At 37.4% G+C, this 25,759-nt stretch overlaps 5 protein-coding genes and 1 long non-coding RNA gene across 9 annotated transcripts; 3 read left to right on the top strand and 3 right to left on the bottom strand.

Moving 5' to 3' along the window:
* The first annotated feature begins 1,983 nt into the window (after nt 1-1,983).
* Nucleotides 1,984-5,104, top strand: LOC110855328. The gene is made up of 4 exons (XM_035855894.1): nt 1,984-2,626; nt 2,766-2,923; nt 3,006-3,546; nt 3,634-5,104. The coding sequence occupies exons 2-4, from the start codon at nt 2,855-2,857 to the stop codon at nt 3,855-3,857; spliced, it is 834 nt and encodes a 277-aa protein (XP_035711787.1). The 5' UTR covers nt 1,984-2,626; nt 2,766-2,854; the 3' UTR covers nt 3,858-5,104.
* Nucleotides 5,105-5,486: 382 nt separating this feature from the next.
* On the top strand, nt 5,487-7,221 carry LOC110855413 (zinc metalloproteinase nas-8). Its single transcript, XM_022103834.2, has 3 exons — nt 5,487-5,627; nt 5,878-6,334; nt 6,905-7,221. The coding sequence occupies exons 1-3, from the start codon at nt 5,547-5,549 to the stop codon at nt 7,138-7,140; spliced, it is 774 nt and encodes a 257-aa protein (XP_021959526.1). The 5' UTR covers nt 5,487-5,546; the 3' UTR covers nt 7,141-7,221.
* Nucleotides 7,213-16,182, bottom strand: LOC118437169. Its single transcript, XM_035856017.1, has 4 exons — nt 16,011-16,182; nt 13,365-13,896; nt 12,417-12,817; nt 7,213-12,331 (listed from the first exon to the last, which is right to left on the bottom strand). The coding sequence occupies exon 4, from the start codon at nt 11,325-11,327 to the stop codon at nt 8,088-8,090; it is 3,240 nt and encodes a 1,079-aa protein (XP_035711910.1). The 5' UTR covers nt 11,328-12,331; nt 12,417-12,817; nt 13,365-13,896; nt 16,011-16,182; the 3' UTR covers nt 7,213-8,087.
* A 405-nt stretch (nt 16,183-16,587) lies between these two features.
* LOC118437165 lies at nt 16,588-17,595 on the bottom strand. The gene is made up of 2 exons (XR_004835916.1): nt 17,104-17,595; nt 16,588-16,982 (listed from the first exon to the last, which is right to left on the bottom strand). It is a non-coding gene; the product is annotated as an uncharacterized LOC118437165 (long non-coding RNA).
* A 743-nt stretch (nt 17,596-18,338) lies between these two features.
* Nucleotides 18,339-20,619, top strand: LOC118437192. Its single transcript, XM_035856049.1, has 3 exons — nt 18,339-18,450; nt 18,561-18,720; nt 19,205-20,619. The coding sequence occupies exons 2-3, from the start codon at nt 18,564-18,566 to the stop codon at nt 19,591-19,593; spliced, it is 546 nt and encodes a 181-aa protein (XP_035711942.1). The 5' UTR covers nt 18,339-18,450; nt 18,561-18,563; the 3' UTR covers nt 19,594-20,619.
* Nucleotides 20,620-20,669: 50 nt separating this feature from the next.
* LOC110855345 lies at nt 20,670-25,759 on the bottom strand. Of its 4 annotated transcripts, none has more exons than XR_004835935.1 (5): nt 24,819-25,307; nt 24,121-24,221; nt 23,463-23,542; nt 21,142-22,956; nt 20,670-21,055 (listed from the first exon to the last, which is right to left on the bottom strand). XR_004835935.1 is itself a non-coding variant. In XM_035856050.1 (5 exons), exons 2-5 carry the CDS (start codon nt 25,530-25,532, stop codon nt 22,717-22,719), a joined length of 471 nt encoding a protein of 156 aa, XP_035711943.1. In that variant the 5' UTR covers nt 25,533-25,602; nt 25,667-25,759; the 3' UTR covers nt 22,254-22,716. The 4 variants fall into 4 exon arrangements, 2 of the variants coding, with proteins under 2 accessions (XP_035711943.1, XP_021959468.1); XR_004835934.1 differs by having other exon boundaries at nt 24,121-24,208; XM_035856050.1 differs by lacking the exons at nt 20,670-21,055; nt 24,819-25,307 and adding exons at nt 25,470-25,602; nt 25,667-25,759 and having other exon boundaries at nt 22,254-22,956; nt 24,121-24,208.

Below are 25,759 nucleotides of genomic sequence, written 5' to 3'. Positions count from 1 at the left end.
TTTGTTCGTGGTGAGAATATGACTTTCCCATTCAAAATTATTTTGCCGCTGACTGAAAAACCGGGTTCACGAAATGTATTTTTTAAATGCATTTACTAACCCAGCTTTCGTTAAGGCGATTACGAATCCCTCCTTCGTAAAAGCTATAAAATGACAGGTTTAAAAAAAGGCACAGAGTTTGTCCTGAGCGTTGTATGTAACGCCGGACGTGATTGACTCACCCCCCTTCGGAGCAGGGGCCGACGCCGACAAATTTTCGGCGGCGCCAGTTTTTGGTGATTTTTTGGCGGCGCGGCGCTGCTTCGCAATGTTAAAGGAATAGGAAATCGAATTTTTCGGCGGCGGCGGCGCGTAAAATATCATCGTTCGGCGGCGTACGATCGGCGGCGTCGACCTCTGCTTCGTAGCAATGTGACTTACACAACACCTTAAAATACCGACCCAACAGGCAGCACACAGCCAGAACCACTCCTGATCCACCAACCACAGCTGAAGAACCCGGCATGCCTTACAACCCCAATGCCGACCACGCCCAGTCGAGAAATTCTTTTCACTGGGATTATGCAAAATTTGAGCAAAATCGACTGAAAATTAAAGAAGTTTTTCTTTATGGTCATACCTGGGCAAGCGAATTTCGCTTCACTCAACTTCACTCATTTTCAGCTCGGGCCAAGTAGCCCTTCACTCCCCTCATTCGCGTGAAGGAAGGCTGAGTGAGGCTTCACTCACTCATCAATCCCATTCTCACTCCTTCATTCCCTTCACTCCCTCATTCCTCTCATATCACTCATTCCTTTCACTCAGCTATTTTCCTCACTCTTTCTGTCATTCAATCATGTCCCTCGTGTCATCATAAGTTAAATATTTTGGCGCCATCTAGTGGGGGAATGTGAGACTAGGCTGGGGCAATGTGAGACTAGGCTGGGACAATGTGAGACTGCGCTGGAGCATTGTTAGACTAGGCTTGGACCACATGAGACTGGGCTGGGGTAATATAAGACTTTCCTGGGGTGATGTGAGACGCACTGTTTTAATATTGCGACGGCGAGTTTAGTGTCTAAACTAATTATATTCCTTCATTTTTCTTCCCCGGAGACAAAGGAGTGAAGGAGATCTCCTTCACTCCTTCACCCTTCATTCCACTCATTTCTCGTTTGGGCCTCCCTCACTCAGCTTCACTCACTCGATGAAAGTTTTCAACTCCCTCACTCAGCTTCACTCTCCTTCACTCCCTCATCGTGAATGAAGCCTCAATTTTCGTAAATTGAGTGAAGCTGCACAGGTATGTTTATGGTACAGTTTTCCAGGTGACCAGTAAACTTTTTTAGTGATTTTTTTTCTTAGCTATCACCCAGAGATTAATTTGCTTCACCTAAGAAAAAGGACATCGAAATCTGGCGTGGACAATATCCCTGGTTTCCTCCTTTCGTGATTGTGTAGTCGACACTGAAAAAGACTGCAAAAATTATGATATGAAAATCCTAGCAAAATCTAATTTTTGGCAAAGGTTTTTTACGTAACATTTCCAAAGCTTATTAAGCGTTGCAACTAGGTCATCCATATATTCCTGCTTATCTATAAACATATGCGTTGCTATGGGTTAGGTTGGAACTGTTGCTTAATAAATAATCCATCAATCAAATGAACAAAATTACGGGAATTTATTTTCAATGAATTTAGTCGCTTATCTCAAGAATTTGGAGACTCAATTGCTTTATATTTATCAACTCCGTGACTCAACCCACCCAAGAAACAAATTTGCCAGTGTATGTATGTGACTCAAGTGACGTCGAACACCACTCGTTCAGCCTGTCCCTCTTATCGAAGCGTCGAACTAATTTCACGGAATCGATTTGACCAAATTAACTGAAAACGAAACACTCAATCAACCAATTATCTGACATGATTGACATTTGTACGTCACAATTCCCATATAAAAGGACGCCAGTCTAAGCAACTGAGCAGTTCGTATTACGGGTGAAAATGAGAAATAGCTCGATTTTTCGAGGGATCGATGACCGAGTATCTCTTCGTGCTTGAACTCGGTCTAGTTCGAGTATGCTGTCCAAAAATTTGGCGTGTACTCGAGCTCGACTCAATTTCAGAATTTAGGCCTCGTTGCATCTCAATTATTTCTCACAAGTTGAAAATTTGAAGCTGTGAAGTTGAAGCACACAAATTGACAACCTCAGATCGATTTTTTCTACCAATTTCTACCAATTTTTCCCAGTCAGATGGGAACCCTGCATATCTTAACGGGAAGCCCGAAAACTTGATGGTGATCAAGTATTACATACATACGTAAGTTGATTAAATTGTGGCATCCCAACTGACCTCACCTGACAAAGTCGAATCATGCAAAATCGCTTATCAGTATTTCACAATTCCAATAAAATTGGACGAATCGATCATTCTTGACGTTCCACTTCCGCTCATTTGCGTCATTGGGGGTCACCCACTTTGCATTATTTGATATCCCGTCCATCTGTTCATTGTCGTTATCCAGGCTGGTGCAGTATAAAACTAATTTCTTTTCATAAAACTTAGTCAGTATGGCCTGCCAGCACATCGCGTAGACAATAAAGAAGTACCCACACTGTAAAAAATAATGCTACCCTTTTGAAAAGTATATGTATTCTCAATTCTATTTTCACTATTCTAAATGCAGAGTAACGTTACCTTTAGAAATAATAAAGTCAACTCTGGATTTAGCATTTAGAATTTAGAATGCCTATGCATTTCGAAAGGGTAACATTATTTCTAAGATTGTAGATTCGTATCCCAAAAGCATCTTAAATCGGTGACCCTTACCTTCCTTCATTCAGCTAAACCTTTGTTACCATTATCAATCGAAATGGTGCATTACATATTAACAATTTTCGTCACTCTGTCCTTCGTACTAGCTTCAAGAGCCTGGTTACTGGTAAGGATCAAATTTTAAGTTTCTTCCGTCTGTCCTTAAGTACTCAAATAGCTGTCTAGAATTACCCCCATTTTTTATGTAGGACGACCTAATCCGTAACGGGACAAAGCTTGAATGGACTTATGAGCGGAAAGGGGTCAAGTATTATATGACACCGGACATGACGGCGGACGTGATAGACTCGCCTCGACTTCGGTTCAATGTAACTTACACAACCACCTTACCGACCGACCCAACAGCCACAACCACGCCTGATCCACCAACCACAACTGAAGATCCCGCCACACCTCACAGTTCCACATCTCCTCTGACAACCGGACCAACAATGCCGACCACGCCCGGTCCAGAAATGCTTCACACACTATTCCTCGCCGGCACGTGGGAATATGTGACTGTGCTAGGAAATATTTTGACGACTAATTATACCTCGGAAACGTTCTTCACTCTGATTCCAGTGACGGGAGGGGAAAATCAATTTCATCTTTTTTACGATGGAGAAACCTTCGTAGCTCCGAGGACAAGGGCGCCGTTCGAGTTCTTCCTCCAATCCCAGTTTCCTGCTGAACCGCCGGCTGTATTCTCTCTAGAGCCGTATAAATTCTACTTGAACTCGTCATATGGAGGTGGGTAATTATTTCTAGCTTATTAATGAGCATGATGGTTTAATAAATAGAAGCAATGGATTAATTAGCACAATTATTAATTATCAGGTACGCGCAGCCGAATTCGGACTACGCTTCAAGAAATTGAACGACTCCCAACCGAAGCAGAACGTTTGGTTGCCTTCCAAGACCTGATTGAACAAATGAACGTCTTCAACCATATTTTAGGTGGGAATGAAGCCTTCCAAGTCGGGGATTGTATTCGACGTTCGATTTCCTCCATGTACACACCTTGCCCTTCCGCATGCTACCTGAGCAGGTTCAACTTGTGACTCAATCAGCCTCGGAAGATTTCCTTCTCAAGCTCCCCGGCCTTAGCCCAGCTGGTGACGTAATCCCGATGAGCGAACATGTCGCCTGGCTGCAACCTTGGCCGCTTTACCCATTCACTTTTAGCGGGGATAGAATTAGATCAGGTAGTGGCCAGTACTGGGTACTGGACACCAATAAGAATCTTCGGTCAGATATTTCCCCACCCTCGGGTACCTTTGTCCCGCACTTTTCCACAAACACCACCGAGTCCTTTCTCGTATCTACAGATCACAACTATTTTCTCACATTTATTGGTGGAAACAGTACGTCCCGAACATTTGTGTCATGGTTAAGCAGTCCAACCTTTTCTCACGCTGCATTTATCGCTTCCCGTTACGAAGTCAACGTCGGGGATATGTATGGAAGCAAAAATAAGCCCCTTATCCCAGTGGTGGCACATATAATAAGGAAATATTCCCCCCTTCCAGAATTAGGCCAAAAGTTTGAACAACTTATCTCCGCCGTTGAAGATAATGGACATATGGCGGGAAAAGAGATATTTTCCGTTGGGGCAATCATGTCACAGTCTTCCCTTCCCAGTAACCATCCCGCCTTCTCTATGTTGCCTGAGGTGGTTCGAGTGATAATAACGAGAAATACGTCATTGACATTCCAAGACCTTAATGGGGTAACTTATCCAATGAAGTATTCCTAGGCATCAGACCTTCACGAAGGTATACAGTCTTATTCGTTTCGAATTTCCCCGCCACCTATGGCCAATGAGACGTTTTCTCCAGTTAAATACTGCATCGTTTACGGATTCGGGGGCGACATTCAACAGCAGCGAGTTTATATTGACCCGACGACAAAACGCCTCACTCAAGAACTTCTGAGTTCTGATGGCCTCGTTTACGACCTAGAGCTCCACCTTGAGCAGGATTTAGAGTTGGTAAATATTCGGTGGAATAATACACCAGTGGGGACGCCGGACATGGTGCCAGACTTTTATTTTCATGCTGGAAACCAGTTGCGAAATGCCAGTTTTACGATGGTAGAGTTTACAGTTTAAAAAAATTTCATCCTGTCCATGTTTTACTAATGTGTGATTACTGAACATTATGCGAAAGATTACTTATAAGTACAATCCAAAGCTTAAATTTAATCCAGTTACACTTTCTACAGTCAAAATAAAGTGGTCATGAATGGAGAGAAATTTTATGATTACATTGTTGAATTTGAAACCCAATAAATTGTAGTAACTATCACGTGTAATTTTTTACATTATTTCATGAATGCGATTATCCTTGTATTCTTCACAGCTTGTAAATTACACTTCTGCAGAGCGATTAAAACAAATTGCCTACAAGTGTATTTCCTGAAAACCATAAAAACGTGGGAATGATCATTTTTCTTAGAAACATATTCAATTCTTTTAATTATCGTTGTATTGACGTTTTATTAATTCAGAAGAGAGTAAAATGCACTAAAGTCTACCCATTAAAATTATTTATGAACTAGGAAAACGGCATTTTTAATTTGAAACATATGTATTTCGCCAGATATTCAACATGTGCAACCACAATTAATGTTCGTACACTAACTGACGCACACGCCACCCAAAAATTGATGGCATAAATAATTGGCACAAATACACTTGCTCTACAGAGCTTTCCACCTAGAACTAGTTTTACTGCTGAAAAATTGCAGAAATGGACTCCTTTAAAATTTTACTACTTCTATATAGCGTTTTTTGTTCTCATAGTGGTTCTTCTCCCGTGAGTAAGTTCCAGGTAAAAAAACACAAACTTGTAAAGACATCTTAACCTGTTAAGAATTTACATTTTTACCGGTTTTGAAATGTAAATGCTCTCTGAATTGTGTAAAATATGTCAAATCCAGAATAGCATAAACTTGATAAGGAGTAAAGTTTGGTCTGGATTTTGTATGGGTTACTTAAAATTTTTGGAATTCAGAAATTAAAAATTGCATTTACTTTTCAAAAGGATGATATTATTTTTAGGAGTGCAAATTTTTTTATAGCGTTCCAGCCTTAATGGAAACAACCCCCCGATCGCTTTTCGAGGCGATGACGTACGTCGAAACACAATTCAAACTCAAAACTTTTGGCGTGATGTGAACTACAAGTGGCCAAAAGGCGTCATTCCGTACGTGATAAGCCCCAAATACTCGTCCTCAGATAAGCAAATTGTTCTCAACGCAATGGCAGAATGGCAGCAAAAAACCTGTGTTAGATTCATCCTAAGAACATCGAGTCATCGCGACTACGTTGAAATCACGCCGGAAGATGGCACCTCGTATTACTGCTACTCGTACGTGGGGCGTCAGGGGGGTCGCCAATTTATGAAGATGTATGGCGAATGCCTCCGCCACGCGGCGATGGTGCATGAACTTGGTCATGTGATCGGTTTTAATCATGAACAACAACGTCCGGATCGGGATGATTTTATTACGGTTCATTTGGAAAATGTGGATCCTGGTAAAATAAGATTATTCATAAATTTGGAATAAGGCATTAAAAATCGGTTTTCCAATTTTGCGATATCGGTTTTCTATGTAAGCGAAAGTCCGATTTAAATTTAAATCGAGTTTCATCAAAACTGGTTTCATCCGTTGAGAATATGCAGGGTTTCCATTTTTTTGGAAAATTATTTTGGAAAAACTAGTCCTTATTGGTTGCGTAAAAATTATTGCAGAAATTACATTATTACAGCTCTGCTGACATAAATTTTGTTCTGCTTTGCATTTTACGGTATATTTACAAAATTTTCAAAATTTGATGCCAAATCGTTTCAAAATTCGATTAAAAGAAAGTTTTACCAAAATTTCAAAAATTGCAACATGTAAAACCAGCTTTATCATATTTAGTTTATCAAAGTCGACAAAGTTGAACTCGGTTTTATGAAACTTTGGCAAAACTGGAATTATTAAAACCGGTTTTACTAAACTTTGCCAAAATTGAAAAAATCGTTTTTTAATTTTCCGATTATCAATCCCTAATTTTAAGTTGGATAGAAAACAATTAATGACTACTTTCTTACTCTTCCAGCTTATCATTACACCTACGATAAGTTCAGCTCCGCCCAAGTTAACAATATGGGAACGCCGTATGACTATTCCAGCGTTATGCACTACCCTTTCTTCGCATTCGCCAAAACTTATGACGAATCCCGCCCCGCAATGACGCTCAAGGACGGTTCGATAAATGCTATTCGACGCGAGGCGGAAAAATTGAGCCCCGTCGATATTAAAAAGGTTCAAGTGTATTATAATAATTGCAAATAAGTATGAATCCACAAATCTGCATATTTTCCCAAAGTCAAAATTATTTGAAATTAAATAAAGTAAAAAATATTACAGTTTGAATTTTATTTTACAGCATTGCATCGTACTTGTACATATGCATGTATTTATAAGACTGATGTACAAAGGCTTTTGGCTTTGATGCAAGAAATCAATTATTATAATTATTACGTATTTATAAGACAGCGAAAAAATACATGCACTCTTAAAAATAAGGTTACCCTTTTCGAAAGTATGACTACAAAATCATAATAGCTCAATTTTTCACCGATAATTTATTCAGAATATAGATGTACGTTCTAACGTATATGTTTTAATATATTAAAAAATATAAATATAGGCGATTCTACATAAATTGGGAAACACGTGATTAATTGGAAACAAGTGATCAGCGACAGGTATGTACATACATACATATATACAGAAGCCAGCCCCTTGTTCTTAAATCTTGACTGTTTCATCTTGCAAAACAGCTCTTGCATAAATCTGGATTACTAATATTCACAACTCTAAAATTACCACAGCCCCCTCAATTTCACAGTATTATAAATTATGCTGTCTACGTATCACACTTTTAGAACTAATGAAAACCTTCACTGAAGCAAATTGTTTTGTTTTAATCTTTTAAAATTCAGGCAATGTTGCGAAATTTTTTCCTGCATTTTTTAAATCCGATTTTAATTTCCCAGCACCAACAGTATATAATTTCTTAATCCACGCCACTTTTTGACCGGCCTTTCCACAAATATGTAACCATATCCATTGTCAGATACTTCCTGGTGGGAAATATATTCTAACAAGTTTACGTCTACCTTTATTACATGGTTGTAAAAGTTTGGTAGTTCTTACAAATTACAAAGGCGAATTTTGGAAATCGTACCAAAACTCGCCCTTTAGGAGACGGGATTATAAGCTAGTCTAGTTATACTTTAATCCAAACCTAGTTCTGACACTGTTCCGCCTTCCATTGGAGATACAAAATCACCAATTTCTTCCAACGACTCTTCAAAATCGTCCGAGTCTTCTGGATCTTCATCAACTTCAGGATCCATTTCTACTCCAAATTCCTTAAGCACCTCATCAACCTTATCAATGAACAATTTCCTATTGTCCTCTACTAACCAAGGGCTTCTCAACTTATGTTCAAACCATCCTTTAACTCGATCAGAATTTTGTTCACAAGCACATCTTAAACAGTATACTATCTCTTCTAATCCATCGTCTAATTCTGTTTGAAGAACAATACTGCTCATTCGAATTCGTGATATCGTAAGACCAAAATCGTATATTGACATGAAATCTCCATCATTAAAGTGAATATTCAGGATATTAAACAAAAGTTGCTTCAAACTAAAAGACTCATCCCCATATTTCAGTAAGAAAACGTATAATTTTTCCATATTATTATAACCAAAATCTCCACTGTCTGAAATATCTTCATCATTTTCATAGAACTTATTAATTTCATTTAAAAACAAACGCAGCTCTTCTAATAAGCCTTGCTTAAAATTCGGACAGTCTATGATTTTCAGCGCCGTTCTGTAAAGTCTCAAGCAGTCGACAAACATCCAATTTTTCCCATTATACTTGTAGCGTTTTCCCACGTTTCTAATTGTATAATATTGGGCTAACTCGGCGATTAGTGTTGTTGCTTTGACTTCCCCTGCTTTTTCTAACCCTTGGCACAGCTGGACAATTTCCTTGAATGTACTGAATCTGAAGCATTCCGCTACAAAACTGTCGATTAGACGATGCAGTCCTAATAGGCTTTCAGCGCCCTCAAATTTATCGTACTGCTTCACTAAACTTAAAATTAATGTACATATAATTGGGAATGTGTCCGTGTCTGCATGTTCCCCGAAATGTTTCAATTTGTTAACAACTTGGTAGAATTGGAGGCTCTTTGAAACTTTTCCGTCTACGTCAAACAAGGCCTCAAACCAAGTTATACTTGTTTCTGTATAGCAATTCTCTTCAGTTATGATTGCGAGTGCGTTTAAAATATACCACAAATTATTCAACTGTACTAAATGAAACGAATTCAATTGTACGCGTTCCTTGTTTTTTTGATTTTCTAAAATAATTTTACCCAATGTAATTAATCCATGCGTAAAGTTGGTCAACTCAGCCGGACTATTAGCCGTTTTTATAATATCTCGAATAGTTGAGACTAACTGCAGACCGGTTTGCTTAATGTTGGAGTGATGTTCTAACAAATATAAGGTTGCCCATGTTACCACGGTAGTAGGGATCTCCTCAAAAGATTTACAATTAACTAACATGTAACACAGTTCTTCCGCAATTTTTGCTTCTGTGTACCCCTGCATGTGAGTATCTTCCAAGGAGCTTACCTCCTGCTGTACATTTTGTAGCCATCCTGTATAATCTTTTGTGTCCCACAATTTCTGATGTGAGTGAAGGATCATGTTACCCGGACTTACAACCGTTATGGCGTTGGATGGAAGTTTTAGCACTACTGTTCTCAGAGAGACTGGGTTATTATCACTAGGACAAATTGATTCAACATCTTCTAGTGCTAGTAATGGCCCTTCAAGTTCAAACCCCACTAAACTAGCTCTTAAAATGAAGTCATCCATCCAATCCGGAACCATATTTGGATAATCAAAATGGGCATTAAACTTGCAGAGTGGGGGCAGCAGTTTACAAACTGCGGCTGAAGAATTGTACATTTCATTTTTCCAAAGTATGTCCAACTCAGCTAAATTTGCCGCAGTAATAAGCATTTGAGCTGATGAGTACCTTTCATCTGTACAAAGGTCATACGCTTTTAGTAATGCTTCTATCAATATTTTTTCTACCACTTTGAAGTTTTTGATCTTTTTCAATGATGCCACGAGATTATCGAAAGGCGTGATGGTAACAAATTCGGGCTCTAGTATGATATCGTGAAACAAGCTTGCTGCTAATGGAGCAGGACATGATGTTAAACGTACTCTTATCAATAGGCTAATTGTGTATGCATCCGAGCTTGTGATAGATTTTAATTCCGGATTTTCGACCTTGTCATCGAATTCTTGTTGAAGCTTATTGAGAGATGAATCCACATTGCTAGAACCCAAGAGTGAAAATTGAATCATTCTAAACAAATGTTTCAAGCCTGGGATGCAAAGCGTGTTTAGTTTTTCTGCAACAAGACAACAGAATCTGGATAGATTTTCTAGAAACTGTTGATTTTCAAAATTTTCCATAAGCTCTAATATTCTTCCTGCTAGTATTAGAACGCACCTGATTGAAATTTCACTGTCAATCGGTTCCTCTATGACCGGCCATCCCGCCATTAAGTTCATTAATCTGAATAAAATGTGCTGCATATTTTCGATACAATTCTGCAAGCTGTGACCAAGATTTGAATATTCCTTATTGGAAACCTGCATAAGAACTAGGGAGAGAACATCGTATGATACGGGATTTTCGGGAGGAACTTTGCAATACAATGTGAAAAGATCATCACTTATAAATCCATTTCCCAAGAATTTGTATTCAGGGGTGCGTCGGATTTGGGGAAATGGATCGTTTCTATTGAATCCCAACCGATGATTCAGTTCATTTTGTAAAATGTACTTCTGCAGAATGAAAGTCTCGGAATAACTATGTACTATCCCATCGGAGGTCACATTACCCAAAATATTTTTCAAAACAGTGTTCTCCAAGGCGGGAAGATATCCTGGGCAAGCATCCTTCCAAATTTGATTAATCGACCTCACAAATAGAAATGAAAGTTCTTTGCAACCTGCACAATATGTCCACAACGTTCCAATAAAACGTTCCCTATTCTGAAACCTTTTTGCTGATCCGCCCGTACTCCATTCACGATAGCTATCTGAATGCCACATGCTTAAATATTTTTTAACCCAATCTAACTCAGATTTGGAAGACAAATTCATCCTAATTATTTCTTGAACTAACCGATGCATTGTAACAAATTGAGTGTCCTTCTTAAAGTAGTTGAACCTCATTTCCAAACCGCAAAGTGAATATGACCGTATCAACTGGATGGCTTCAGCAGATGGACGAACATCATCCTCTAACTCGTCCAACTCTGAATAATCGTCGTAAGTGCTATGCAAACTCAAATAATTTTTTCGATTAGTCCACCCGGGAGCAAGCATAACATTGATAACAATGCTAGTTTCTCTTGAATTGAACATGTCAAATCTTTTTCTACCAAAATATCTTTCTCTAGATTTAAATCATTTAAGCCATTTAAAATTTCCACATATTCTAAAATGAAGCCTAACTCTTCTCCATCGGGGGAAAAGCTATAGCCCCACATATTCAAAATTTCCTTTGCAAGCTGACCCGACTCCGGATGGCTTATGATACTATGGAAATTTAAGTTCCAAGTGGTCAGTGTTGTTAATGAGTAGTCATGCTCTTGCAAACTGAGTTTGTGCCCTAGCAGCTTTTTCTTTTGTGCCTCGAAAATTTCAATATACTTTTGAACTGTGAATGGACGCGTAGTTGCATTAATTTTACAGCGTTCCCGAATATATGCTATGGCCTGCTGAAGAGCGAGCGGAAAGTTTTGCAGTAAGCTACCCAACCTTGCGGCATCTTCAACATCGCAAGCTAGGATGGTCGTTCGGATTAATTCAAGGACCTCGCTATCCCGAAGAACGGAAATTTCTATGATTTCGCCCCCGCTAAGAGTGGCAACTGAGCGAACTCTCGTCGTAATTAGAACGATTGGTAGTGAAGTGCTGGGCGGATACGCTCTAAAACTCCTAAGGAAGATCTCCAGCTCGGTATAGATTGAATCGGCGTTATTAATTATTAGAATGGTTTCGCAGCCATTGGTAGTGAGCTGAGTGTAACACTGCTGAAACAAATACGAGTCGTCGACGGCAGCGTCCATTACTTTGAGCTCACGAGCAAGATTTTTTACAGCCATGGCAAAACTTTGTGAATTAGAACTATCGAACCAAATACAGTTTGCCTGGCCAGCGTTGTACTTATCGGTTGCAAATTTTTTCACAATTTCCGATTTCCCAACTCCTCCCAGACCAAGTATGGATGTAATATTCGCTTTCAGTTGAAACGCGTCTTCAAGAATTTCAAGAAAATTAGCTCTTCCAACAAAGTTTTGTACGGGTTTCTGCATCTGAAACCAGATTGGTTTGGCTTTTGGTGTATCTTCAGTGGATAAAATTTGCTAATGGTTTGCAAAACAATTACATTCCAGTATTATTAGTGTTTTTATGACCTTATGATTCTTTTATGATAGTTATGATGCTTACCTTTACGGCCGATTGAGGTTTTGAGTTTGAAAGTTCTTTTTGAAATTGATTAAAAACTTCTCCAGAATCAGGCCTCTCGTCATGATTTGGATTCAACATACTTTGTAAAGTGGCAACAATATTGTTTATCTCTAATGAAATTTGATTACATAACTCTATTAAATCAGTGTGGTTCGAAAAGGGAGGATTGGCTCGGGAGCAAGAAAGTTCCAAGAAAACAAGTCCCATACTATACAACATCTGATTTTTCAGTGTTTTCCTCATCCGGGCTTCGATACTGTGGAGTGCCGACCAGCGAAGGATCACATATAGACCTCGACGACAAACCGAAATCTCCCAATTTCCATTGCAAATCTGAATCGCTCTGGCCCTTCCCAAATATGTTGGCTGGTTTTAAATCCCTATTTTTAAAACAAACACGAGCACATTTTCGTTTATAAACATTGCAATGTATGACAACTAAAATCTGGAAATTGTTAAAAATCGAGTTTTGGGAAATTTTAGGGAATCGGTTTTACTACAAATTTAAAAAGTTTTCAAATACTTATAAAAGCCACAAATTGAATGCAAAATTAAAATTAAATGTACACTTGGGAATAAGGTGTTACATAACAATTAAATCTTATCTTAACAACAAGAAACAGTGAATCTTAGCTTAACGAAGGTTTGTTTTACTAAAAACGGAAAACGCGTTTTATTCATAGGGTGTAAAACCGGTTTTCTCGAAAACTAAAACCGTTGTTCCAAAACCGGTTTCTTCGAAAATTTTAACCCCGATTTTTTGGAAATTATAAAACCTGTTTTCGGTTAATTAGAAAACTATTTCTTGAACTGTATAGTTCGAATTAATGTCAAAAAACCGATTTTGGATGCCCTAGTGACAACATACATATGTACATATATACATGCTTATGTATATGCTTACAGATTTACTCAAAAAATACTTACCTATGAACTACTCCTTGTCGGTGAATGTACGCAAGTGCATCGGAAAGTTGAAGGATAAGAGGCTTAACTTGATCCACAATTTTATTTTCCTTCCCCATTTTTTTATTTCTTATCATCCAATCTTTTAAATTTGTTTCGCAAAGTTCCATTTGAATGAAGAGAAAATTGGTCTCGGGCAATTCGGGCTGGGAAGAGCCCCTATCCCAATTAATTTCTTTAGCTTGGAGAACATTATCTCTAACATTTTCTCCCTCCAACCAACAATGACGATATTGTACGACATTCGGGTGGAATAACTTGTTTTGTAGGTGTTCCATATTTTGTACTTCTCTATACAATTTGTTTACGTCACCGCCAAAATATTGTAAGGTTTTGTTGATGAAGACTTGCTTGATTGCATAATTTTGAGCGGCAGGTAGGTGCCTAGCTTTCCAAACGGAGCCGAATGACCCTGTACCAAGTTGTTCAATTGCAATAAAATCCGATCTTTCACGCCACGGTGATATCGCCATCATGTCAAGTTCACCCTAGACTGATAAAAAAGAATTATGTGTGTAAGTACCGGTGCATAATTTTTCAGGTCAAGAGCAGTACTTATAAAATAGTACGAAAGTTTTATCACAAGTTGAGTGCAATTTTCAATCAATTTGAGTACTAGATATATTGGACTAGCTTCAGAGAAACCGGTACATCGTGCTGACGGTATTGTCGCGCGACTAAAAACGCTCTTACACGTGTCGAATAGAATCAAAAATTAGTGTACACGTGTAACAGCGTTTTTTCTCAGCGTACCCCAATTTTTTCATATAGCCCCAAATTCTTGGAACAGTGATTGTGACCCTACTAATTTGATGATTTCCTTCAAACTTGGCACACGATCCTGATTTATGATCCGCCTCAGCGTTCCAGAGAATTAGTCGTCTAGGTTGAAATTGATAATGCCAATTACCTGACAATTTTGACAATTTTTTTCATTTTTTTAAAGTAATTTAGAAATTTATCAAATGGTATATTTTTAGCTTCATATCTCTACAGAAACCGTATATTCTGCTTCGAATGCAGTTTCGTTGGACCTTATAGCTCAAATATTAAGAGTACTTTGTAGGAAGACCGATTTTGATGGGAGTTCTCATGAAGTACCCCTAATGCTGCTTTTCTTCATTACGGTTGGCTTGATTAACCCCGATTTTGAAATGTTCTTCATATTTAGTAGTGGAATAATGGTGAATTGCCCTACATGTCGAAATCGACCTGTATGACCTTGTTTTAGGGGTACAAGTCGGGAGGTCAAGTCTCACATAACCCCATAAGTGTGGCATCGTTGAAAAGGTTTCGGTGAAGGAATTCAGTTTATATATACTTTGTGGGATCCAGGATCACTCCCTGAATGTCCAGAGGCGGTTGAGTGATAATTTCTGATTTTCCAGAATTTAACACAGCAGTACATAGGAAGCTAACACGGCAAATAGATAGGCACAAACTCAAAAATAATCCTCCACTTCTGGAACACCAAGGAATGGTTATAGACCCAACAAAGTATATATATTATGAAACCTCTTGCCGAGACCTTTCCAATCATACCCCAAGATACCCCAGTTATGAGGTTATGTGAGACGTGACCTCCCGGCTTGTACCCCCGACCTTTAAAACAAGGTCATACAGGTCGATTTCGACATGTAGGGCAATTCACCATTATTCCACTACTAAATATGAAGAACATTTCAAAAATCGGGGTTAATCAAGCCAACCGTAATGAAGAAAAGCAGCATTAAGGGTACTTCATGAGAACTCCCATCAAAATCGGTCTTCCTACAAAGTACTCTTAATATTTGAGCTATTAGGTCCAACTAAACTGCATTCGAAGCAGAATATACGGTTTCTGTAGAGATATGAAGCTAGAAATATACCATTTGATAAATTTCTAAATTACTTTAAAAAAATGAAAAAAATTGTCAAAATTGTCAGGTAATTGGCATTATCAATTTCAACCTAGACGACTAATTCTCTGGAACGCTGAGGCGGATCATAAATCAGGATCGTGTGCCAAGTTTGAAGGAAATCATCAAATTAGTAGGGTCACAATCACTGTTCCAAGAATTTGGGGCTATATGAAAAAATTGGGGTACGCTGAGAAAAAACGCTGTTACACGTGTACACTAATTTTTGATTCTATTCGACACGTGTAAGAGCGTTTTTAGTTGCGCGACAACACCGTCAGCACCATGTACCGGTTTCGCTGAAGCTAGTCATTGTCAAGACTTTTAAATAGAACGTTTAACCCTGACATTGTTTGGCTCCAACAAATTAAATTTAATTAATGTCGAAAATTATTACGTACTATTTAGTTCGCTCTGTCAAACTGAGATCTGTATTTCGATTTTGCTTTGCATTTTTTTAAAAACTTAATAGGATGATTTAAAACTTAAGAATTTTGGGGTATGTATGTACATCAATTAGTTATAAAAATGTTTGCTCGAATTTGAAACCTGTTGATGAGTAAATTACAAAATGTAAGTCAATTGAACTCTTAATTATAGAAACAAATTAATAAACGAACCTACTACAAACTTTTTCATGGTTTGTTTTCCTGACACCGAGCTTAAGAGGAATTTTCGTGAAAATATTTGTTAAACATTGATTTATTACCTTGAGAATCTATGTATTTCCGATAAATTATAATAGGGGTGATATAAAGCAGTTTATTGGTAAGTATGTCGTCTACATATTATTTTATAACAATTGTTCGTTACTTGTTAAAAGAAATATGTATGCAGTATGGTAGCTTTTGTATGCACAAATTGCCAACTTGGCCACGTCGTCAAATTGTTAAGCTTAATTGATGAACAGGATGAAACCAGTGCGCATAGAGATAAGATAACGATAGTCAATGATACATACATAACTGCGTAGATCAGGAGGTAAATCTTCATTTGTTCATATGTATATATGTAGGTATGATTCTACTTGCTATGCACACAATGCATGCATGCACTCCCGACACGTACTAACAATTTTTTAATCTAACCCCTTACATATGGGTTAACGAGAAACGTATCTCACCTGAATATTCGTCAAAATTCGCCTAATTTTGAAACAAGTCTGCCTAGTTAAACATATGTAAGTAAATAGTAGAGAATAGTAATAAAATAGAGCTGAGAGACCTTAATTTGGCATCATGCTAACTGTAAGTGTAAGTATGCATATTTACAATACGTAAAAAAACTGCGGGGCACAAATTAAAGTTTTATTTTATTAATACATATAGCGACAATAACTAAGCTTAACTGGCTTATTTAAATTTCGTTTAGGATAATTAAGTTGCGGGAATCGGGCTCCAAGTTCGGCAGCATTGTCGTCTCTTCCTGTTGGGAAATCCGCACCGGCTTATGTCATTCTCATAATACCCATCCTGACATTTCGGCCAAGGGTTGCCACACCCGGTCCAATGGCATGGATGTAGTATTATTTGTCCACCGGAAGAACCACCGCCATCACCTGGCGAATCCTGATCCAAGGAGTTACTTGCAATATATGCAGTTATGATGTGTATTCCTGCCGCAAGGATAAGGGTCACCGTCAACAGGGTCCTGTAATCCATCCCACTTCGACTAGCAGAAGCTGAAAATAGTTTGGATTTTACAGGGTGGTTGCAACTAATAAGTTTTTAAATAACTATTAGCTAGCAAAATTTTAAATCAAAATTTTAAACCGAAAAATTACTTTTAAATGCGAAACTCACCTTTCCTTTCGTACTCGTAGATATGTATGTTAGCCAATAGGTGTGTATTTTCCTGGTCTTCTAGCAGTTAGTATCAATTTAAGTCTTAACGAGCGTCTGGCTTCTCTTTGATATCAGATCGCTTGAAATTAATGAATATGCTAGGAGACTTTACAAAAGGAATGCGGTACATGTTATGGTGGTTGCCATCAAGCTATTCTATCCTTCCCATGTTAATTATAACATGAGGCATGTGTATACATCATACCAGTCGGGGGGTGGTCAAAATTCTGCGAAAATGGAGCTCGTAATTTATGTACGGCCCCTTGGCAACTCCGCATTTGCAAATCTGTAATTCAAATAAGTCCTCGGTTACAAAACCTGGTACGTGACTATGCAAAAAAGAACTAGATTCTGAGTATTCAAGTGATATGGAGAATGCTCTAGCACACGCAAGGAAAGTAAAAATTAATCTGAATTTGAATTAAATATTCGTTTAAGTTATTCGTTCATGCTTCACGGGATTATTAACAAGTATATTCGATTAATAATGATAACTTTGACATAGCTGATAAATAAAATTGTCACTAAGACCACATTTGTTGATATGCATGAATTAAGCCATGAAATAAATATTTATCACAGTCGTGTCACCACGCGGTGACAAAATCCAACACAAGGCCGCATTGTAGATCTCGAGCGGAGGATTTACATGACATTTTTTGAAGTTTATGCTTCCGAAGAATTCAAACCTGGGTATAGTTTGCCTAATCCATATGCATTGACTCTTAGAGATCAAGTATTCACATATGACTCTACCAAAGTGGTATTGGTACGTGATACCATGCAGTAATAGCTCGGCATTAAAGTTTTACCATATCGGTGGTAAACTTTTACATACCGGTATAATTTTAACGCTAAGGGGTAGCAACTTTTATACCGAGAAACCAGCACCCAACAGACTACCAGATTTCTAACAGTGTAACAATTTGTACATATAAAAACCTTACCTCAAATATTACAAAATCCAAGCGAAAATATGTATACATGTAAATATAGATTAGTTGAGTTTATCATGTACAAATTTTGTGGCAAGTAAATATATCAGTCAAACAAAATGAGATGGTGATAAGTAGATTGCACTGATTCTGTTTGTTTTCGTTGTCCGTTGCACCAGATAAATTGTGCAGAAATGTGTATATGTAGATGTGTATTTACAGATATGTAAATGCTCAGTCACAATTCGTCCTTCGCGACTTTCTTCATTAAAGTTTCGACTCAATTTATACCAATTCTTCAGAGATTTCTAATTCGGGGCAATAAAACTTATTTATTTGTCCAAAATTTGGGAGGAGGGTGCTCGAAATAGTAAGTAACAAAATATGACATCACTTCACTCATTTGTATCTTTTTGTCGCTTAAATAAGTTTTCATACTTATCATACAAATTTAGCAATTATATTGTAATAATTTCGCAGACCATGGGAGAATCATCAACAAGTTTAATATCCCAGATTCGAAGTGATGAAGCGATTACAGACGATCAATTCATTGCGATTCTTACTCCTACAGAATGGATGGAGTCCACTCTTCTTGACCAATATATTCTTGATGTAATTCGTGTAGACCAAATAATAAGTAAGCTTGCATTACACACGTACTACTTTTAGGCTAATTTTAAATTTTGAAGTTAACTAGCAGTGTGCTACGTGGAATCAATACGTACATATAATTCAAAACATCCAAAGTGTGATTGATTGTCAAAGGCAGGGTATTTATTATTAAAAATCACTTAAATGTATAAATATGTACATAAATATTTATTTACGAAAAAACGCCAATCGGGTTTTTATTCATTCCTTTGACAAAAAATACCACTGTAAACTTTCACCACTAGGTTATTTAGTCCTTCACTTTGAGAGATGTTTGACTTCAAAAACTTTTATAATTTTAGGCAGTACAAAAAAATACAAATTTAATTTTTAACCTGATTTTAATATCGAAATTGATCAAAGTTTGTTAGAGGTTTAGATTTGTATACTAATTACGCAAATTTTCCTCATTGCATGTTATGTACATGTATATATCATTTCTAAATTACATGTTTTTAAACATGGTACAGATCCTGAAGATGAGCGAAAGTTCGACTGTATCACATCCGATGAGTGGAAATCTTGTAGAATTGAAAGAAACAACGATTTCGATTCGAGATTTGCATTAGCCACAGACGTCTTAGCTCCTATTGTCCAGGACGGTCACATCTACCTATATCATATTGCCATTCCAGAAAAGCGTATGACGCTCTACGACAGTCTATGTAATGGTATTGTCCGTCATATTGAAATTCAACAAGAACTATCAATTCTCTTCGATATAAAGGAGTTCGTAGTAGCAACCTGCCCTCAACAAAAAGATGGATATAACTGCGGATTTCATGTATCATACTTTGCAAAAATGTTAATCACGGGAGACACCAGTCAATGGAGCTTCGACCCGTTGGAGATTACCTAGTAGGGCCAATTGAAATGACCAATGATTTCCGCTCCCCAAGAAAATTAGTAGGAGTTAAGTTAGACAATTGTACTATTTTTTATTGAAATCCCCATGCAATTGTCGATCAGAAACCATGTTCCGCATTTTTTTGTGACCCAAGGTGCCAAAGTGACAGATCGGCCAAACCGACGTGTTACAATTTTTGAGGAACATTTTGGTAAACAAAAAAATCGGGCATTTTTCAATTGCTCAATAAAAATCGGAACTGAACGCATGATGGTCGACCGTACCACAAAATGATCCACTGACACTGGCAGTGACGACTGCCGAAAAGGTAGCGGAAGGAGACGGTCAGAAAGGTCACTAAAATTCACGAAGGCGCAAAAAAGTGGATTCGTCGAAATTCATGCCGAGCCCTAAGAAAATTTTTCTCACAAATGAACGGATGAAGTAAAAGTAAGTCCAAAGCCCTTAAACTAAACCTTGGACTTATGTCTTCAAGACATGAGGAGAAACACTTCCTAACTGTGCAAATTTCATTTAAAACTACTCCCTCTTGGGGGTGTGGTCAAAGGTCACTGTTTATTGTATCACGTTAACCTGGGGTGTTATTTGAAACTCTAATCCTATACTAAATTGTGTGTAACATTGAGATAGTATATATATGCGCACACCCAACGCCAGGGGTGTGGTCAAAGTACAAATTTAAAATTTCTGTTTCGATTCACTAGACGATGTAATTTCATCAAGTGACAATATTAGGTAGTTTTATTAACTATTTCTGTCCTCTGACATCATTTAAAGTGAAATTACGGCCAAAATTAAAAATTTCGAAATGCCTCCTCAGGCAGCTACCACTTCATAAAATTCCTCCCTTCGTAATAAATTTTTTAAGGGGTTTGTTTTACAATTGTCCCTTCCCCAACCAATCTAAAACATATTTCGAAGTAATTGTGTTACTTGGAACACTCACAAATTTCATAGATGACAATCATTAATAACAAGAGGTGCCAATTTGCAAATAAATACTTACATAAATATGTACATACGTGATTTCACCAGATTTATAAAAGTCTATTTAAAGTCACACTGCGTAGATTGATAGATTTTATTCATATGAATTTACATAACTCATTTCTTTGCGAGGATTTAGAATTGATGGACATGATTGGCATAAACGATTAAGCAGCTCAGATATACTGTGTCGTGGTTATGCAACATTGTCGTTGCTTCCTATTAGGAAATCCGCATCGACTTATATCCTTCTCATAATACCCCTCCGGACACTGCGGCCAAGGGTTTCTGCACACCGTCCATTTGCACACGGTCACTTGGCTGGTAGGATTAACTTTCGAATCCTCACCCAGTGAATAATTTGCCACATTTCCAGCTCCGACGTACATCGTTAGTATGGCAGCCCCCAAAACAAAGATTACCGTCAACACGGTCCGATAATCCATTTCACTCCGATTAGCAGAAACTGAAAGTAGATTTTGCAACGTTATCAAAAAGTGGCAAAAAATATGGACGAAAAATTAGATAGATATATCAAAATGCGAAACTAACCTTCCCAATTCGTAAATATGTAGGTCAACAAGTGTTTTATTCCCGATCTGTGTGCAGTTCTAAACGGTGCCAATTTGAGTTTTAAAAGTGTCTGGCACCTCTTTTATATCAGATCGCTTGAAATTAATGAGTGTGCAAGGGGACTATGCAAAAAGGATGTGAATGATTTGAGAGAGGAAGAAATCAAGGCGCTACATCTTCCCAATGTTAATTATTGCATGTAACACCAGAAGAGAATGCGTCAAAATTCGCGGAGCACGTTATTGATGCACAGCCCCTCGGCAAATACGCATTTGCACCTCTGTAATTCAAATAATTCTAAAGTTACATATGTACATATGTAGCAAAATTAAAACTGAATTCCGAGTATCCAAGTGATTGCATGCTTTATCACGCCAGGAACATAAAAATTAATCTGAAAATGAGAATTATTAAGTTAATTTTCACGAATCACGAATTATGCCATCTGCAAAAGTACGCAACCCCGGAATTTGTTCTGTGAATTGGAGTAATTTCCATATATGTAAAGTAGTATGACTCATAACCTTGTGACTGAAAAATCACACATACATACATATATAGCTACTCAATTTTTCACAGAAACTCTATTATTCGGACTCTAATTAACTTTTATTGTTACCGGCATACATACATATGTACAAAATGTAAATTTGAAGGGTTAATTCGACATGCATTTTGTTATGTATATAATTATTAGCTCGTCCTGCGTAGCATGAGAGCTATTGAATTCCTCCTGTCCGTCTGTCCGTCTGTCCGTCTGTCTGTTAATGAGTTTTTTGCATCAATTGATGCTAATTAAATAGGCCCATGTCCAATTTTTAGGAAATTAATAGCACTATTTGTATCGAACATGCGATAACACAAAATGGTGCCAAACAATTGGGAGAATTGATTCAATACGCACCAAAAGTGCAGAATAACCCACAGAAATACATCCCCACGAATGGGGTCTAAAAAAGTCGAAATCATGTCAAATTTCTGGGTGTATTTTCCCCGCTTATTCTCCACCATTGGTGCAAAACCCCATGAAAATTATGGATATATTTTGTCTGCTTATTTTCTACCACCGGTGTAAAATTCCATCAAAATCATGCATTTTTGTCCATTTATTTTGCACCATTGGTGTCTAAGTTTGTGTACCAACTTATGTTGTCACCGAAGTATTACAGGACGAGCTACTTCTAACGTTACTACGGTTTATTTATTATAGATATGTGCCATTTCTGGAAGAACATATTTAGTTTGTTACTGTGAACTAGTTATGTACATAGATACTTGAATATATCAACAATTAATCAATTATATAAATGGGTAAGGAAAGATAAATTTATTATGGTAGCACTTTTTATTATGAGTTTTTTTAACACCGAACCTACGTACACATTTTGCGTAAAAGTTAAGCCCATTCGAATTTAATTGATCAGGGGAAACTCATAAATTATGTCATGTAAAAATCGCGAATTTCTATACCCTTCCACCCGCTTCAACATGTCCCACATAGGCACGATTTCATTCATTGGAGCCTAGCACCCCCTTTCGCATGACATACATAATTTATGGACGGTCCCTCATGCCTGTCACCTCGAGGCGTGGTAAAGCATTATCTTCGTCAATCTCCTCCATAGCTTTGTACACGACGAGGAGGAAGTAGACCTGTGCGAATATCCCGCCAATGTCCCCACCAAGGTTGTCCGCTTTGCCGGTTGTCCCTACTAAAACTGGCACTGTGATGACCGTCCCGACCAGGTAAATGGTATGAATCCAAAACCATATCTTGCATTTCGTCTTGTTTCCCTGTGTAAATTTTTAACTATTTACATACATACATAATTCTAATTAATTCTAATCTCTGCCAATAGGAAAACCGTGTCTTCTAGAAATTGCATAATAATTGAATTTGTAATCTAGCGATCTAAAAGTTCAATTAAAATTTCAAGAATTTATCATAAATTGGTTTTTTAGTGTTGGTTTCACATAAGATCCGTGAAAAACATGGCTGACATTTGGATTGTAGATATGTAAAGGGTGTGGATTTAATTCGTCCCGAATTTTCTTGAATGTTGAAAAACTTGTAACCGTAAAAATCGGTTCGCACATGACATTTTGTGGTGATTATTATGACGCTCGTGATTAGGACTTATCTTCATTCTAGATACGCATGGCAAAATTTCAAAGGAAAATACCAACTTGTTTCAAAGTCATGCTTAAATATGGTTCGAACCGAAAAAGCCATCATCAGGACGAATTAAAGCAACAATTTTGTATAACAAAATTATTCCTCCTTTTAATAATCCTGATACCTGTTTGACACCGAGGTAGAGCCATACCGCCAAAAACTCCCCGAACAGCACGAACACCATTATTACAATGGGCCACGTAACTGGGAAATTGTGTAAAAAAAACAGTCCACATATATCAATAAATCTTACCTAAAGGTGCGTTTATGCTTCACGTCATCGTCACGTCCTCCTCCAAATCCGATTTTTTGATTGGTTAAAATTTTTAATCGTCATAGTGATAATTTAATTCAGCCAATCAAAAAATCGGATTTGAAGGAGGACGTGACGATGACGTGAAGCATAAACACCACTTAAGGCTACTACGGATGACGCGTTAATCTCCACCCCTGTCCAATGGCTGGAAATGCAATTTCTAAAATTGAATTTTGAGATAAATGCAACTTTTGATAATTTTTGGTACTACAAACAAGTCGATTAAAAAAACAGTTCATTTGTCATTTATTAACCCACAAAGTTCCTCAATAATGAGTTAGCTAATTTTTTTCAAAAAGACTTGATTGTAAAAAATTTGATTTAAAAAAATACAAATCCAAAGTTACATTCATCTCAAAACTCATGGAATTGATTAAATGTTAGAAATTGCATTTAAAAACATTGAACAAGGGTTGAGTGGGACTAAAAACTCTAAATATGGGGCTTTAAATACATATCTACTCACGCTTATCCAATGTGTCATATTCCCCCCAAGAAATAATGTCCGACAGCAACCACCACGCAATGAATAGGAATGCGACGGTATAGCACATCTGCAGAGCCAAACTATCACAATTAATTAATTTGCAAAATTACTGTGGGGAATAACAAGAGAAGTAAGGATTTACTGGCAAACGTTGAGCGAGTAAAACAAGTACTCATCTACGCTACAAGTACTCATCTGGGGTTCAGATTTTTCGTCCTTTCAGCTCAGTGGACTGTTGCGTTGGCTGGAAACGAGACGTCGTGGGTTCGAATCCTACAAGGAGCATATGTATATTTTTGCAAATTATTTACTTTTTTAAATTTTAATTAATGCATTTGCTTATCTAATTAATAGAATTGCTGCATTTATCAATTAGCATCGTCCAACTATTAAATAAACCGGAATTAAAATTATTTCTAGTTTCAAAATTTAACATTACACGATGAAAATTGGTAAATGCAGCAGTTCTATTAATTAGATAAGCAAATCCATTAATTAAAATTTAAAAAAGTAAATAATTTGCAAAAATATTCATATGCTCCTTGTAGGATTCGAACCCGCGACGTCTCGTTTCCAGCCAACGCAACAGACCACTGAGCCAAAAGGCCGAAAAAACTGAACCGCAGCGTAGAAAGATACTTGTCTTACTCGCTCAACGTTTGCCACTAAATCCTTACTTCTCTTGTTATTCCCCACAGTAATGTATCGGATTTCCTTTTCTTGCAACAAACTAAAAGGCGTTGATTTAATTCGTCCCGATGCAAGTTTTCAAACATTGAGGAACAATCGGGACGAATTAAACCAACCCCTTTAAAACGCGAAATAATTTGGAGATCGACTGTCACCCGCGGAGGTACTACATACATATTCTGTTCGAAATTTGGTATACTCGCGCAGGGATGGATCTCTCATATTAAATTTGGTTTGAAAGTTGTACGGGTCCCTCAAAATTTTCGATATGGTAAAACTTTAGTGCCGAACAATTACGCAGATATGTACAATACGGTATTAAATATTAATATATCTTACATTATTAATATAATATCTTTGGTAAAGTCATATATTAATGAACACCGCTTGATATTATTTTAATTCTGAATTTCTAAGACCTCATAGTGCTCCATTTTTCAGAAATTATTAAATGAACGTTTTGTAACCAAAGGAAAAAAGTCCAAAATTCGGATAAAAAACATACGTTTCGTTGTTATTAAAAAATTGAGGTACAATTTTTTTTACATAGAAAACTTGATACTAAAATATTAAGCAATCCCACATCTTTAATTTTTAGTTACCAATCGCTTAATAAATAATTAATATTCTTTCCTAACCATTTGAATAATTGCGAGAATTTTCGCCTTAGCACGATAACCGCCCTCGCAACACTTTCCCATTTCGACACAAGATAAGAACGTTCTTAGCAGGATCCGCACTCCTTGTCCGTCCGTCAGAAGTCAAATGACACTAAATATGTAATAAAGCAAATGACAAATGCAAATGAGCTGCATCTTAATCAGAGACTACATACTACGCAGAAAGATCGGCAGCAACGGTTTTTTGGATTTGCTGTCTCATTTTTTGCGACGGGGTCGTATGTACTCGGTACAAATTAGCCAGGCAA

The sequence above is a fragment of the Folsomia candida genome, unplaced genomic scaffold (genome assembly GCF_002217175.1).
Source record: "Folsomia candida strain VU population unplaced genomic scaffold, ASM221717v1 Fcan01_Sc012, whole genome shotgun sequence".
NCBI classification, from domain to species: domain Eukaryota; kingdom Metazoa; phylum Arthropoda; class Collembola; order Entomobryomorpha; family Isotomidae; genus Folsomia; species Folsomia candida.
Note: the sequence above shows the minus strand (reverse complement) of the source record. Positions and strands in the feature narration are given on the sequence as shown.